The sequence below is a fragment of the Herpailurus yagouaroundi genome, unplaced genomic scaffold (assembly GCF_014898765.1).
Source record: "Herpailurus yagouaroundi ecotype Mexico unplaced genomic scaffold, PumYag 165, whole genome shotgun sequence".
Classification (NCBI taxonomy): domain Eukaryota; kingdom Metazoa; phylum Chordata; class Mammalia; order Carnivora; family Felidae; genus Herpailurus; species Herpailurus yagouaroundi.
Window position 1 is genome coordinate 29,393,626 of NW_024412406.1, and position 13,989 is coordinate 29,407,614.

The window sequence follows — 13,989 nt, forward strand, 5'->3', positions numbered from 1 at the left end:
CAGGTGGCGGCCCCGCCCCCGCAGCCGCCCGGAGGACACTTAGCGCCCGGGCCGGGCCGCCCCCGGCAGGTCGCGCCTCCAGGCACCGCCGGCCTCTGGCGCCCCGTGCGCTCCGCACCCCGCAGCCCCGGGCGGCCGCGTCCCGACCTGGAAGTTGCGGGTTCCGTGAGCCGAGACCCGGTGTCCGAGGTCGCGAAGACCAGCCGAGTCCGAGGCTCGCGTGTGCCGTGGAGTCGCGTGCGCCGGGACTCGCCCTCGTCCCCTGGGACCATCCCGCGCACCCCCCCCGCCCCCAGCCTCCGCCCCGCGTCCCCGTCTCGCGACCCGGAGGCGCGCCGGTGTCGGCCCCCGCGACCCACCCCTCGGGACGTCCCGGCGCGCAGACATGCGGCGCGCCAAGCCTGGCGCCCTGCCGCCCCTGCTGCTCCTGCTCGCGCTGGCGTTGTCCCTGCCCGGGGCCCAGGCGAGGCCCCGGGGTCGCCGAGGAGCCCGTGCCGTGGACCAGGAACCCCAGCCGTGGCCGTTTCTCCCCGCGGCCAGGGCCACCCGGAGCACAGGTAAGCGGTCCCTGTCGCGGCCGGACGTGCGCTCTGACCCTGGGGGCTGCCCGCTGCGGGACACCGCAGTTCAGCAGGGCAGGGACCGGACCGTCTCTGCACATGACTGGCTCTCAGGAAAGCAGGTAAGGAGTTTATTAGACTTCGCCTTGTCGAGACTTAAGTAGCAAAAAACCCCGTCTCACGAAGGAACCGGCGTGACCCGGCGAGGGAGGCCCTTTCCGGAGGCAGGTGCAGCGGCCGAAACCCCGCGGTCGGCCTCCGCCCACCCGGGCCTGGCGCACGGTTCCCGCCCTGGAAGCCCCTCCTCCTGGGTCTGACTGGGCCCTCGAGAGCTGAGCAAGAACCCTGCCTGAACGCGCAGACACAGCCTGACCGGGCTCGGGGAGCCCCGCTTTGCTTCCCTCTTCTAGCTGGCCTCCGGGAATGCTTGAGGCGCACGCGGTTTTGAGCCGGCCGAGGTGGCTGTCGTTAACTCGCACCTTCCCGAGGCCAGGCTCCCAAATCAGCCCTGGAAACTCAGATCCCTGGCTACTTAGACGCCCAGGGAGGGGATGACGGAAGGACAGGGAACAAAACTAGTCAACATAGATAGAGGTCACGAGCCTCCCCAAGGTACAGAAGTCCAGGATGGGGGGCCTGCTGGCTCAGTCCGTTGTGCCTCTGGCTCATAACTTGAGCTCAGGTCCTGATCTTGTGGTTGTAAGATCGAGCCCCTCGTCAGGGTAGCCGCTGACAGCTCGGAGTCGGCTAGGGATTCTCTCCCTCTTTCTCTGCCCCTCCCCTGCTCTCTTGCTCTCTCTCTCTCTCTCTCTCTTTCTCTCTCTTTTCAAAATCTAGCATTTATTCTTTATTTGCAGCTCACAGAACTGGTTTTGAAGGAGCCCACTCTGGGGAAACATTGTTTTGGCCGCTTCACGCAGCCCAGCTCTACCTCAGCCTCTGGGGGACACGGGTGGGGGGTGGGGTGGGGAGGCCAGGCGACGTGAGGCCAGAGCAGTGGGGAGGGGCCGCTTATGAGACCACTGCTGGCCCCTCTCCTCGGGTGTCCCCATTCCCCAGACACTACAGTATTGGAAATTAGGCCAATTAATAATCCTGCCGTGGCCTCTTAGTGTTCAAGTGAAAGGAGTGTCACATGTCTCTCAATCAAAAGCTGGAAACTCTTCAGCTTGGTGAGGAAGGCAAGACAGACCCAAAGCTAGGCCTGTGGCACCAAACAGTTAGCCAAGTTGCGACTGTCAAGGAGAAGTTCTTGAAGGAAATGACAAGTGTTACTCCAGCGAACGCACAAATGATGCAAAAGCAAAACAGCCTTATTGCTGACATGGGGAAAGTTTCAATGACCTGGAGAGAAGATCAGACCAGCCACGAGATTCCCTTAAGCCAAAGCCTAAACCGGAACAAGGTCCCGAACTCTCTTCGATTCCACGGACGCTGAGAGACCGCAGAAGAAAAGTTGGAGGCGAGCAGAGGTTGGCTCCTGAGGCTCAAGGAGAGAAGCCGTCGGCATAATAAAGAAGTGCAAAGCTGAGTAGCAAGGGCTGATGTGGAAGCTTCGGCAAGTTATCCAGGAGGTGTAGCTGAGATCATTAATGTAAGTCGCTACACTAAACAACGGAACTTCAATACAGATGAAACAGCCTTCTATTGGAAGGAGATGCCATGTAGGACTTTCATAGCTGGAGAGGAGTCAACGTCTGCCTTCAGAGCTTCAAAGGACAGGATAACTCTCTGGTTAGGGCTGATGCAGCTGGTGACTCTAAATGGAAGCCAGCGCTCGAAAAAAGATTTCCTTTCAAAATATTACCGCTCATTGACAATGCACCTGGTCACCCAAGAGCTCTGATGGAGACGTAGAATGACGTTAATGTCGTTAGCAGGTCTGCTAACACAACATCCGTTCCGTAGCCCATGGGTCAAGGAGTAATTTGGACTTTCAAGGCTTATCATTTAAGCAGTACATTTCACAAGACCATAGCTGCCAAACAGTGACTGGTGTGATGGATCTGGGTGAGCATATCGGAAACCTTTCTGGAAAGGACTCACCGTTCTAGATGCCATTAAGAACATTCGTGACGCACGGGAACAGGTCAGAATATCAATAGGGACAAGCGTTTTGGGAGCTGTTGCTTCCAACCCTCATGGATGACATTACGGGGTTCCGGACTTCAGGGAGGAAGCAAGTGCAGGTGCGATGGAAACAGGACGAGAAGTAGAGCCGGAAGTGGAGCCTGAACACGTGATGGGATTGCCGCCATGTCACGATCAGACTTTTACGGATCAGGAGCTGCTTCGCACGGATGAGCCAAGAAAAGTAGTTTCTTAGGATGGCACCTACTCCTCCTGGTGAAGATGCTGTGAATTCTGTTGAACTGACAGTCACGGATTCAGAATGTTCCATACACTTTGTTGATAGAGCAGTGGCAGGATTTGAGAAAATTGAATCCAGTTTTCAAAAGAGTTCTGCCGTGAACAAAATGCTATCAAACGGCATCACATGCTACGGAGAAATCGTTCATGAAAGGAAGAATGAGGTGATCCGGCAAATTTCACTGTTGTCCTATCTTATTTTAAGAAATGGCCCCAGCCACCTAGGCCTTCAGCAGCCACCAGCCTGATGAGTCAGCAGCCATCATGTGATGCAAGACCCCTCCCCCCAGCAGCAAAATGATTATGACTTGCTGAAGCCGCAGGTGATAGCACTTTTCAGCAATAAAGTATGTTTTTTTTTTAATTTTTTTTTAACGTTTATTTATTTTTGAGACAGAGAGAGACAGAGCATGAACGGGGGAGGGGCAGAGAGAGAGGGAGACACAGAATCGGAAGCAGGCTCCAGGCTCTGAGCCATCAGCCCAGAGCCCGACGCGGGGCTCGAACCCACGGACCGTGAGATCGTGACCTGAGCTGAAGTCGGATGCTTAACCGACTGAGCCACCCAGGCGCCCCAAGTATGTTTTAATTAAGATATGTACTTTAAGAAAAAAAATTTTTTTTAACATTTATTCATTTTTTGATAGAGCATGAGCGGGGGAGGGGCAGAGAGAGAAAGTGAGACACAGAATCGGAAGCAGGCTCCAGGCTCTGAGCTGTCAACACAGAGCCCGACGCGGGGCTCGAACTCACGAACTGTGAGATCATGACCTGAGCTGAAGTCGAACGCTTAACCGACAAAGCCACCCAGGCGCCCCAAGATGTACCTTAAAAAAAAAAAAAAAAGACGTAATGCTATTGCACGCCTAACAGACTACAGTATAATATAAACATAACCTTCGTAGGCACTGGGAAAGCAGAGATGAACTTGGCTTGCTTTACTGTGGTGGTCTGAAACCGAACCTGGAATATTTTCAAGGTATGCCTGTATCCACCACCGCTCGTGTTTTGAGATGGACGCGGGATTTGTTTTCAGTCGGGCGTGGCAAGACCTGGAAATGACTGTCGTGAAGGAAGAAGTTTTGCTCACAGTTCCCTAGAAACCGGGTCACGGCGTGCCCCTAGGGGCAGAGGGGGAAGCGCCAGGTTTGGTCGGGAGCAGAGTGGTTTCTTCAGGAGGGGCAAGGTGAGCTGGTTTAGGACCGGCCAGTTGGAATGATTTCAGCGGGCTCCGGAGTGTAGGGCGGTATGTACCTGTTTGGTTCCTGGCCCTGGGGAATGAGGGCGGGGGAATATTGGCCTTGACTGTGAGGACTGGATGAGGCCGGTCGTAGGGGCCTGGGCTGTGGATTGGTTGGTTTGCAGATGAAAGGTGCGCTCGGGCTTTCCTTTCTCCGGAATCGCTGGCCAGCTCCGAGAGGGGCCATCTCTCCGGGGCCAGCAAGGCTTCTGATGTTAAAGCCTCAGAAATACAGGAACTGGAAAGGCATGATTTCCCCTTCTTCACCACCTTTGCCCGGGTGCCGGCTGGCCCTCCGTTCTCTGTTCCTGCCCACCGCGCCCCTGGGCTCCGCTCATTGGCCAGGAGACACCTGTTAGTCTTCATCTTACTGGAGATCTCCTTTCTTTGTTGTTGTTCTGGGGCGTTCGTCCCGTCTCTTCTCACCTAGACATCTCTTGCTTATCGCTTGGGGTGTCAACTTAATGATCACTTCTCTGTTTCCTTCACGTCAACCTGCTATGTGTTCCTATGTTATGTTTGTACTTTGAAATGACAATTCCAGTGTATTAAAAGTATGGTTTCTCTTGGCGACCTGTCTGAGCTCAAGCAAAGCATTGATTGTTTTCATTTCAAAGGTAACAACCTCCTCAAGGGGTCATCCTCTCAGCTTTTAATTCCTTAAACATTTCCTAGATGTTCCGTCCGCAAGGCACTATTGTACATCCTGCAGGTGATAACACACGAACAAGACATCGTCCCTTTCCTTAAGAAGCCCATGAGGGCGCATGGGTGGCTGGGTCGGTCCAGTGTCTGACTCTGGGTTTCCACCCTCTTCCTTGCTTCGGGCCTTTTCTTTACTGGCGCTGATAACAGGGTCAGTTTAGGCAACAGACATCACTTACTGTCTTGAAGGTGGGCCTAGTGAGACTGATGTGTGCTGCCCGTAGGGGGCTGCAAATAAATATACCAACCACAAGTTTTTATTCAGTGTTTCACATAATCTAGTAATGCATTGATTTTTGACATAGGCATTTGTATTGGTTTAAACTTCTCATAATTGTTTTTCATAATTATATATTATATCATTAGACATAGGTACAAAATAGGGGTGCCTGGGTGGTTCAGTCACTTAAGGGTCTGACTCTTGGTTTCTGCTCAGGTCATGATCTCACAGTTTGTGGGTTTGAGCCCTGCATCTGGCTCCACGCTGACAGTGCAGAGCCTGCTTGGGATTCTCTCTCTCTCTCTCTCTCTCTCTCTCTGCCCCTCCCCTGCTTGCTCTCTCCGTCTTTCTCTCAAAATAAATAAATAAACTTACAAACATAAGAGCCCACAATATTGTTTGGAGCCAGACATGTCCACAGTTCACTATTATGCTAATCGGAATGTGACAATTTCCTTTATAGAAGTTAGAAAGTGTGCAGTGGGGGTGTACAAGAGGGGGTAATTTATTTAAAATGTGTACCTTTCTGGGGCGCCTGGGTGGCTCAGTCGGTTGAGCATCCGACTTCGGCTCAGGTCATGATCTCGTGGTCCGTGGGTCCCAGCCCCGTGTCGGCCCCGTGCCGACAGCTCGGAGCCTGCAGCCTGCTTCGGATTCTGTGTCTCCCCCTCTCTGCCCCTCCCCCACTGGCACTCTGTCTCTCTCTCTCAAAAATAAGTAAACTTAAAAAAAAATTAAAACGTATACCTTCCAAACCCGAGTGTCACCGTCGTGCCAGGTCTAAATACTAAAATTATAGTGGAAAATACGTTTGGAACTAGACCTACTCTGATCTTCGAACACGCTTTCGCCAAAGTGCTCCTTCTGCACTCGGCCGGCTCAGCTTTCAGAAAGGGCCAGGGGAGCTGCTGTGCCAGATAAAACGTGGAGTATTGACACCACAGGAGCCAACTGGCTCAGCAATTGGCTGAGAGGTTGCAGAGAGATATGGAGGAAGGACCCATGTTCAAGCTGGACTCGAACGGATGAGAACACCGGGATATTTATATAAAGAGATATTTACATCGTCACGGTTGCTTTGTTTTTCCGGGTTAGTTTGGATGGGTCATAAAGTGTAGGTGTTTGTTGTCAGGGGGAGGGGAGCTCCACTCCAGCCGCAGGCCTACCGCCCTGACAATGCTGTTCTGGGCTGGCACAGGGCTGCGGGGAGCAGGGAGCCGCCCGGGCAAGGAGGGGCTCTCACAACCCTCATTAACTGTAGGATGTGAAGGGCGTTAGCATTCCCGAGTCTTTGTTTTACAGCGCCTGTCTCAACAAGGCCACACAAATCAGCGTGGTCATTCCGACTCACGTGTAGGGAGGTGACAAGCATTCGCACCCCCATTAGACTCATTTGATGTTCGACGCGCACAGGACTCAGTTATAAGGACATTGAAGGTTTAAATCTGCCACTGCCAACAAACATCAGGTTCAAGATTTTTTAACGGGTCGGTTTTCTTTTCCTCTAGAAGAGTGGCGCATACTCTCCCAACTGTTTTTATAAATAGCATTGTCTGGGCGGTGTATTTATAGGGAATACAAGGTGAAGGGTGGGATGCACTTTGAGTTTTTATATTCACTTATTTAAAGTGCCAAGCCCTTGGGGCGCCTGGGTGGCTCAGTCGGTTAAGCCGTCTGACTTGGGCTCAGGTCGTGATTCGTGTGCTCCAGCCCTGCATCCGGCTCTGCACTGGCAGCACAGAGCCTGCTTGGGATTCTGACTCTCTCTCTGCCCCTCCTGTGCTCGCGCTTTCTCTCTCTCTCAAAATAAATAACTAAAATAAAAGTTAAAAAAAAAAAAGAAAAAAACTAAAGCGCAAAGCCCTTTAAGTGGGAGAACATCCTGGCCTGGAGCCCATTTCCGTTCATTTGTTCCCGCTGTGATGGGGAGAGTGGGTTGGGGACGGAGAAGACCCATCAGGAGGCTGTTGGCCGGGTACAGTCATGAAAGCATGACGGCTTGGGCCAGTCTCGTGGTAATGAGAGGAAACACAGGTGTATGGGTCGCAGATCATTTTTGGAGGTGGAATGTATGAAATCAAGTAATGGATCGTATATAGCAGAGAGGGAGAGAGGAAAGTCAAGCATGTCTTCTTGATATCTGGCCCGAGCCAAGAGTAAAGAGTGATGCCAGGTAGGAGACCAGGGAGTGTGGGGGAGATGCGAGTCTGGAACAGCAGGGAAATCAGACGTTCAGGTCTGGCTGTGTACTTTTGAGAGGCCTGTGAGTTTCCTGGATAGAGTGGTAGGGGCAAGCGGGTAGCCCCGGGGGAGGTCTGGAGCCCCCAGGGAACCTTCAGGGCTAGAGATACAGATTTGGAATCGGCTGCATGACCCACTGTGAGTTCATGAGTCAGGTGCCTGTCGTTATAGCCTATTTGTAAGGATGTTTTTCATGATGGAAATGCCTCCCACAGATCCTAAAACTTTTTTTTTTTCTTTGCAGAAATGTTCCTAAAAGATTCGAACTTAAAAGACAAATTAATAAAGCATTTCACAGGTAAGCACGAAATTTACCAGTGACTCCATTAAATAAAAGGATTGTGTGCAAATTACTGTGTTAGGCACTTGGCATTTGAAGGGAAATGTCTGTAAGAATCTCAGCAGTCCAGTTAGGGAAGTGGACAGATGCCATTAACTTGTATTAATGGTAATATAATCCCGACCTTGGTAAGTAATAGAAGTGTAAATACAGTTTTAGGGATACACAGAAAGTGAGTAATTTTGCCAAGAACCAGCAGGATAGGCTTGTTGTCGACACTGTACTTACGTTGGGCTCTAAGGAATGAATGGTACTTTCCTGGATGAGAGAAGCATTCTGGTCACAAGGAATTCTTTGAGAACATGGTAGTTTGGGGGCAGGACAGGTAGACGGTGTGGGTGCACTGTGGGGTATGGTTAGGTAAAGGTGTGTGTGGCCACTGGGTAAAACTATGGCTGAAAATGTAGGCTAGAGTCATACTGTGAAGGGTCCTAAAGAGAATGTAAGGAATTTAGACCAAGCTCTCCAGCTGATGGGGGCAATAGAGGTTTTTTTTGTCTAGGGGAAAGACGGGCTTTCGTACACCATACCTTAAGCATGGAATACTCTTCCATGATATTGTTTTGTTCTTCATATCAACTTTGTGAGATCATTGGAACGCATCCTGTGCCTCCAGTGCTAGCAAATGACTAAATTGTTTTGAACCAAGCACCCCCATCCTGACCATTCCTCTTGCCTGGCCATTCCCAATCGTCCCAGCTACCTTTCCTTAGTTTACTTCTCAGGCCTATAAGCTGGGGAAGATACAGTTTTCCCCACTTAACCGAAGCCAGCGGCCATGTTCGTTAATCAACTTCAGAACAATGGTTTTGCGTATCAAGCCAAGACCCCCCTGAGCCCCAGCAAGTGTAAGGAATTTCCCAGTATTGTGTCTAGGTCCTCTGTTCACGCCACTGTGGGCCCTTCTACCACTCCCAGAAAGCCAGACTCCAGATATAGAGGTGAATTTTGGTGGGGACTGTCTGGGATTTGTGGCAATAAAAAGGAAGTCTCAAGGCCCTATTCACTTTACAATAGTCCTTGACACTAATAAGACACAAATTACTATAATTAGAAAATGGAATAAGGCTCTCTGCATATAAACATTAATTCCTATTAAATAAAAAATTGAAGAGGGGTGCCTGAGTGGCACTCAGTCAGTTAGGCATCCGTCTTCGGCTCGGGTCATGATCTCCCGGTCCGTGAGTTTGAGCCCCGCGTCTGGCTCTGTGCTCACAGCTCAGGCCTGGAGCCTGCTTTAGATTCTGTGTCTCCCTGTCTCTCTGCCCCTCCCCTGCTCGCAGTCTGTCTCCCTCTCTCAAAAATAAATAAATATTTAAAAAAATTAAAAAACTGAAGAACAGAAAGAGGGGACCAAAGATATTTATTTTTTATTTTTCACATCCTCTTGATTTGCTTTCTAGAGATTTTTTTTTTTCTGTCTAGAGCTTTTCTCTCTTAGTTATTCTGAAGAGTTCTTTAGAAACTGAAGGTTCCATTATGTGGAATGTTGAGAATTGATAGTGAATTTAGATGATTTTTCACAGATTACAATGTACTGCCTCCCACAGAGCCAAGATAAGGAGAAGTGCTTCCAGACAAGTTCTTTTAAGGGCATGGAAGGATGTTACGCTACAGTTGTAATATCTCCACCCATAAAGGCTAGCAAATCTGTTTGGAAAACATGCCTATGTTTATCATAAATGTTCTTTTCTTTTCCCATAGGGCCAATCACGTTTCCAGATGAATGTAGCATACATTTCCATCGACTGTATCACAATACCAGGGATTGTTCAACGCCAGCTTGTAAGTAGTTTGGATAGTTGTGTGTTGTTTTTTTTTTTTTCTTTTAGAAAAAGTCTGTTTCCAGCAATAAATGCATGTAATTTTAAACTTCCACTCTCTGTGGCTGGAAATAGACTAAACATTGTATGAGATGCTGTTTATAACACTGACAGTACTTAAGTAACGTTTGTGTGTGTCGTTGACGGTGTAAGGAACGGAACGTCATAATTGGGACTAGATCCAAATCTGAAAATAGCCAGGTTTCCTTACTGGATGAAATGTTTGTCGGAGATTTAAACCTTTTATCGTTTTTCAAATTCCTTGGCATAAAGTGCTTTGTCATATAAATGAAACACAAAAATAGGATGATGGTGAAGGGGAAGTCAGAATTTCCTCTTAAGTTATTTTAAACAGTTTCATATTGTATCATTTATACAACGAGTGATCCGTTGTTCTCAACAACGGTAGCATAGTGTTTTAAGGGTTGCTCTAATGAATTCTTTTGGACACTTAAGTTACTGAAGTTAATAGTCATTTCAAACGTAGTATTTTAAATGCTGTCATTGAAACTGCCTAAATCATGATCACGTGAGCTAATTCAGCTGTTTTTAAATTCCTTTCTGAACCTAAACTTCCCTTTTTAGGTAAATGGATTTTAAGCATTTTGCTTCTTCTCCACTAGATTGGCCATCTCGAGGAATATTCAGTTTTACTCAGGTTGTTGAGTCCGAGTTGTTATAATTTTTTTCAAAACTGCTTGTGTTCAATGACTTGGGGAAATGAATCACACCGGAATCAAAGCAGACTGAGTGATCCCACGGCACAGTGGGGCATCTTGCTCTTTGGACTCAGGCTGCTCGCTGGGTATGAGATAGATTCTTGACATTTGGACGCTGGGTTTTCCTGTTTGACTCTTAAGTGAACAACAGTAACATCTCCCTGATTGTGTTAGGAGGAGAATTCATGGAACGACCCCGGTTAAACATTTGTTGTGTTGGGTGCTTATTCAATTGTAGCTCTCATTACTAATCAGTGACAATAATAACATGGTTTTCCCGACACTTGTAGTAACTATATACGTAATTAACCTTTAAATGTTTTCCTAGATTACAAGAGATGTGCTAGATTGCTTACAAGGCTGGCAGTGAGTCCCCTGTGCTCACAGACAAGACCTGCCCTAGGAGTATGTATTTATTTATTTTTCTTATTCTGTTTGACAGGCTAACTTTCTTAAGAAATGTTGAACAATTGAAAAAGCCAGATAGCTGATGTTAGCAACACATAATGAACTTAACCTGTGGATTTTTTACTTAGTGTTAAAGCTTGGTCTAAATGCACAGACTGCTTTATTGAGTTCATTACAAATGCCCTCAACAGTGATTAAATTAAGTAAGGTAAACAGCTTTTTGGCAGCCTTACCAGTCCTGAGTGATTTTTTAATTTTTTTTTAATGTTTATTTATTTTGGAGAGAGAGACAGAGTGTGAGTGGGGGAGGAGCAGAGAGAGAGGGAGAGAGAGGGAGACCCAGAATCTGAAGCAGGCTCCAGGCTCCGAGCTGTCAGCACAGAGCCTGATGCGGGCCTCGAACTCATCAACGGTGAGATCATGACAAGCTGAAGTTGGACGCTTACTGACTGATTTTTTAAAAATATTTCGACCTTTGGGGTTATATTATTTTTGTGCAGAAGCCTTATGCAGGTAGACATTAGATGAACAAAACTATTTAAAGCTCTATTTTCTTTTCAGCTGGTCAAAAGATATAATAAAAGTTGTGCTGGGTCCTAAACTTTTGGTTTATGCAAGATAGGTAAGGAGAAGAGAGAAAGTATTGGAAGAATAAAAGAAAAAGCAAGGGATCAAAAACATAACCATGTAATCATCATCTGCTCTAGTATATACTTTGCCAGACTGAAATGGTAAGTCAGAATTTTCATTCTGGCTAAATTACCCTAAGAGCCCTAGGGTAATAAAGTATTTGGATAACCTAAATAAATCTGATGAAAATTATAATATTTACAAAAGTAGACTCTATACAAGAGACTGAAAGACATTCATTTTTTGCAGAGATCTTTCTACTCAGTAATTCTTTCCCAGTGCAGATCAAAGCCAACCTGTTTGGGGGAGGTGGGGGCGGGGGTCAGTATTTCAGTACCACGGACAAGTCCCTTTAAAGAAACTAGTTTCATAGCTTGTGAGGGTAGAAATGGAAGTCATGGGATACCTGTAGTCTAGAAGTATCTACATATATCTCCATCTGGCCTATGTGACTTAATCTACCCCAAGTAACTCATCTCACAGGTTTGTTGTGCCAGTTACTAAGACAATCCTGACTTTCATTGCTATTTTTATTCTTCTTTAAAAAGCAATTATAGGGGCTCCTGGGTGGCTCAGTCTGTTGAGCCTCCGACTTTGACTCAGATCATTATCTCGCAGTTCTTGAGTTCGAGCCCTGCATCGGGCTCTGTGCTGACAGCTGGTAGTCTTGAGCCTGCTTTGGATTCTGTGTTTCCCTCTCTCCCTCCCCCTCCCCCTCTCACACTCTGTCTCTCTCTGAAAAATAAATAAACATTTAAATAAATAAATAAATAAATAAATAAATAGTGATGGTAAATTAATAATAATGGGCACTCTTAATTCTGCATATTTTTAGTTGCTAAATTTTAAAAATTCTCTTTTTTAGATTAAGAAAATGAGCTAGATCATTTTAGCATTCAATGGCAAGGTACTTGAATTAATTACTCTCAATCTATCTCAAACCTTGTGAATAATGTAAAACATGTACAAATAAAGAAAATTCATTAGGCTGTTGAAATTACCTAAATCAAGCCACATTTATCTTTCTTGGTTTTAACATATTTTATGTGAATGAGTAAATAAACATAAAGTCCAAAACAACATATTAACTGCAAAAGTTCTCACAAAACAAGTACTGTGCTGTAATACAAAATATTGCCTACCGGCTAACTTCCCCTGAGACTAGATTCGTGGAAGACAGAGCTGATAAATACCCCCCTTGGAAACTGTAGAGTTTAGAGGTTTAGTGATTTCCTCTATAGGAGTATGTGTTTCTCATTATTTATTTAACAAGGTATTAGAAACACAGAATTACAGATTACTACGTTTTAGGAATATTTATAAGTTGTTTAGGTGATGCCAAGTTCATTTTTCAGTTTATTTAGATATCATAACACTTTAGTGGGGAAGTCATAATTGAAAGTATCTAAAAGTACTGATTGACCCTTTTCCCTTCCACACACACATTAGCCTATATTCTCAGGATTAGATTATGCATTGAGCCCACAGATTCTTTAAGCAAAATAAAATAAAATAAAATATGACTGTATTAAAACTATACATGTTTTTAAGTACATTAAAAACCAGATTATAAATGACATTTTTCTTCTTGTCCCTGATAGGCATTGCTTAAGAATATAAATGCAGCTTGAAGGAAAAAGTGCCTGGAATCATGCTAACTGTACGAAGAGGGGAAGCATCTAATTTTATGCTGTATTAAGATGAAAATCTCATCTGAGATTTTACAGAAATAATTGATTAGTTGTGTCCTTCCGTACAACGAAGTCTTTCTTGGTTTATCTTTGTGTATAGAGTAATTTGAAATGTTTTAAAACAATGCTTAAATCACACAACGTAAATAGAATATTAAAAAAGTGTGCTATTCTTTTATGCTTATTATATTATTTTCTTATATGGTTAATATTCCATATAGGTATGAATTAAAGATTTAATTACATAAATTATGTCTCAGAGTACTGGTGAGAAATGATTTAAGTAATATATTTTTTTGAATAATCCTGTATGAAGTCCACTTTTACAATTCTTTTAAATAATATTTAAATACACCCATTCAGATTTGTCTTTAACTGCAATAATTGGAAATATGAATTCTATTAAAACTGAAATATAAAAGATCTGTGTTGCTTTTCTTTGAATTGAATCTATTTGTCGCAGAAGTTATACTATTGGGATGTGATTACTACATATGTATATATGGATAAATATGTATTTTCTAAACTGCTAACTAGTCTCCTCAGAAAATTCCTGTCTTTCTGAAGTCTGGACATATGGTACTGCTGTCCTAAATAAAAAGAGGAGAGCTATATGTTATGGAGTTAGGAGAATATGTGGGCTGCCTGGATGCTCTGTTTGGATTTTTTTTTTTTTTTAATTTAAGTAATCTCTACGTGTACCGTGGAGCTGGAACTCATGACCCTGAGATCGAGAGTCGCACACTCCCCTGACTGAGCCAGCCTGTATGCATTCTGATACTTTGAAACAGCTTCATGTAAAAGCAACAGTGTAAAAATGAGAACCCTACAATAAAATGATAGAAAACCCCCATCCTTCTAAAGTAGACACAGCATGAGTGGTTTGCCAGGGCATAGCCAGCACAGGCATTGCCTCTCACTGCTCGTCCTCTGTCGTGTGGGCGTCAGGGACACAGGCATGTCTGTACTAGCCCATGCTTGTATGGTGCACCACGTTTGGTCTCTCCCATATCGGAGTGTATCCTGTCTGTGTGTGTAAACA

The 13,989-nt window shown here is 45.9% G+C and overlaps 1 protein-coding gene across 1 annotated transcript; it reads left to right on the top strand.

Annotated features, from left to right (window-relative positions):
• Nucleotides 1–68: 68 nt before the first annotated feature.
• ALKAL1 (ALK and LTK ligand 1) lies at nt 69–13,370 on the top strand. Its single transcript, XM_040487857.1, has 5 exons — nt 69–557; nt 7,581–7,634; nt 9,381–9,461; nt 10,547–10,623; nt 12,858–13,370. The coding sequence occupies exons 1-5, from the start codon at nt 386–388 to the stop codon at nt 12,885–12,887; spliced, it is 414 nt and encodes a 137-aa protein (XP_040343791.1). The 5' UTR covers nt 69–385; the 3' UTR covers nt 12,888–13,370.
• The last annotated feature ends 619 nt before the right edge of the window (nt 13,371–13,989 follow it).

Coding starts and splice junctions, on each gene's coding strand:
- ALKAL1 (XM_040487857.1), top strand. CDS start 386: ATGCGGCGCGCCAAGCCTGGCGCCCTGCCGCCCCTGCTGCTCCTGCTC. Junction 558..7,580: donor CAGGGCCACCCGGAGCACAG/GTAAGCGGTCCC, acceptor TTTTCTTTGCAG/AAATGTTCCTAAAAGATTCG. Junction 10,624..12,857: donor AGACAAGACCTGCCCTAGGA/GTATGTATTTAT, acceptor TGTCCCTGATAG/GCATTGCTTAAGAATATAAA.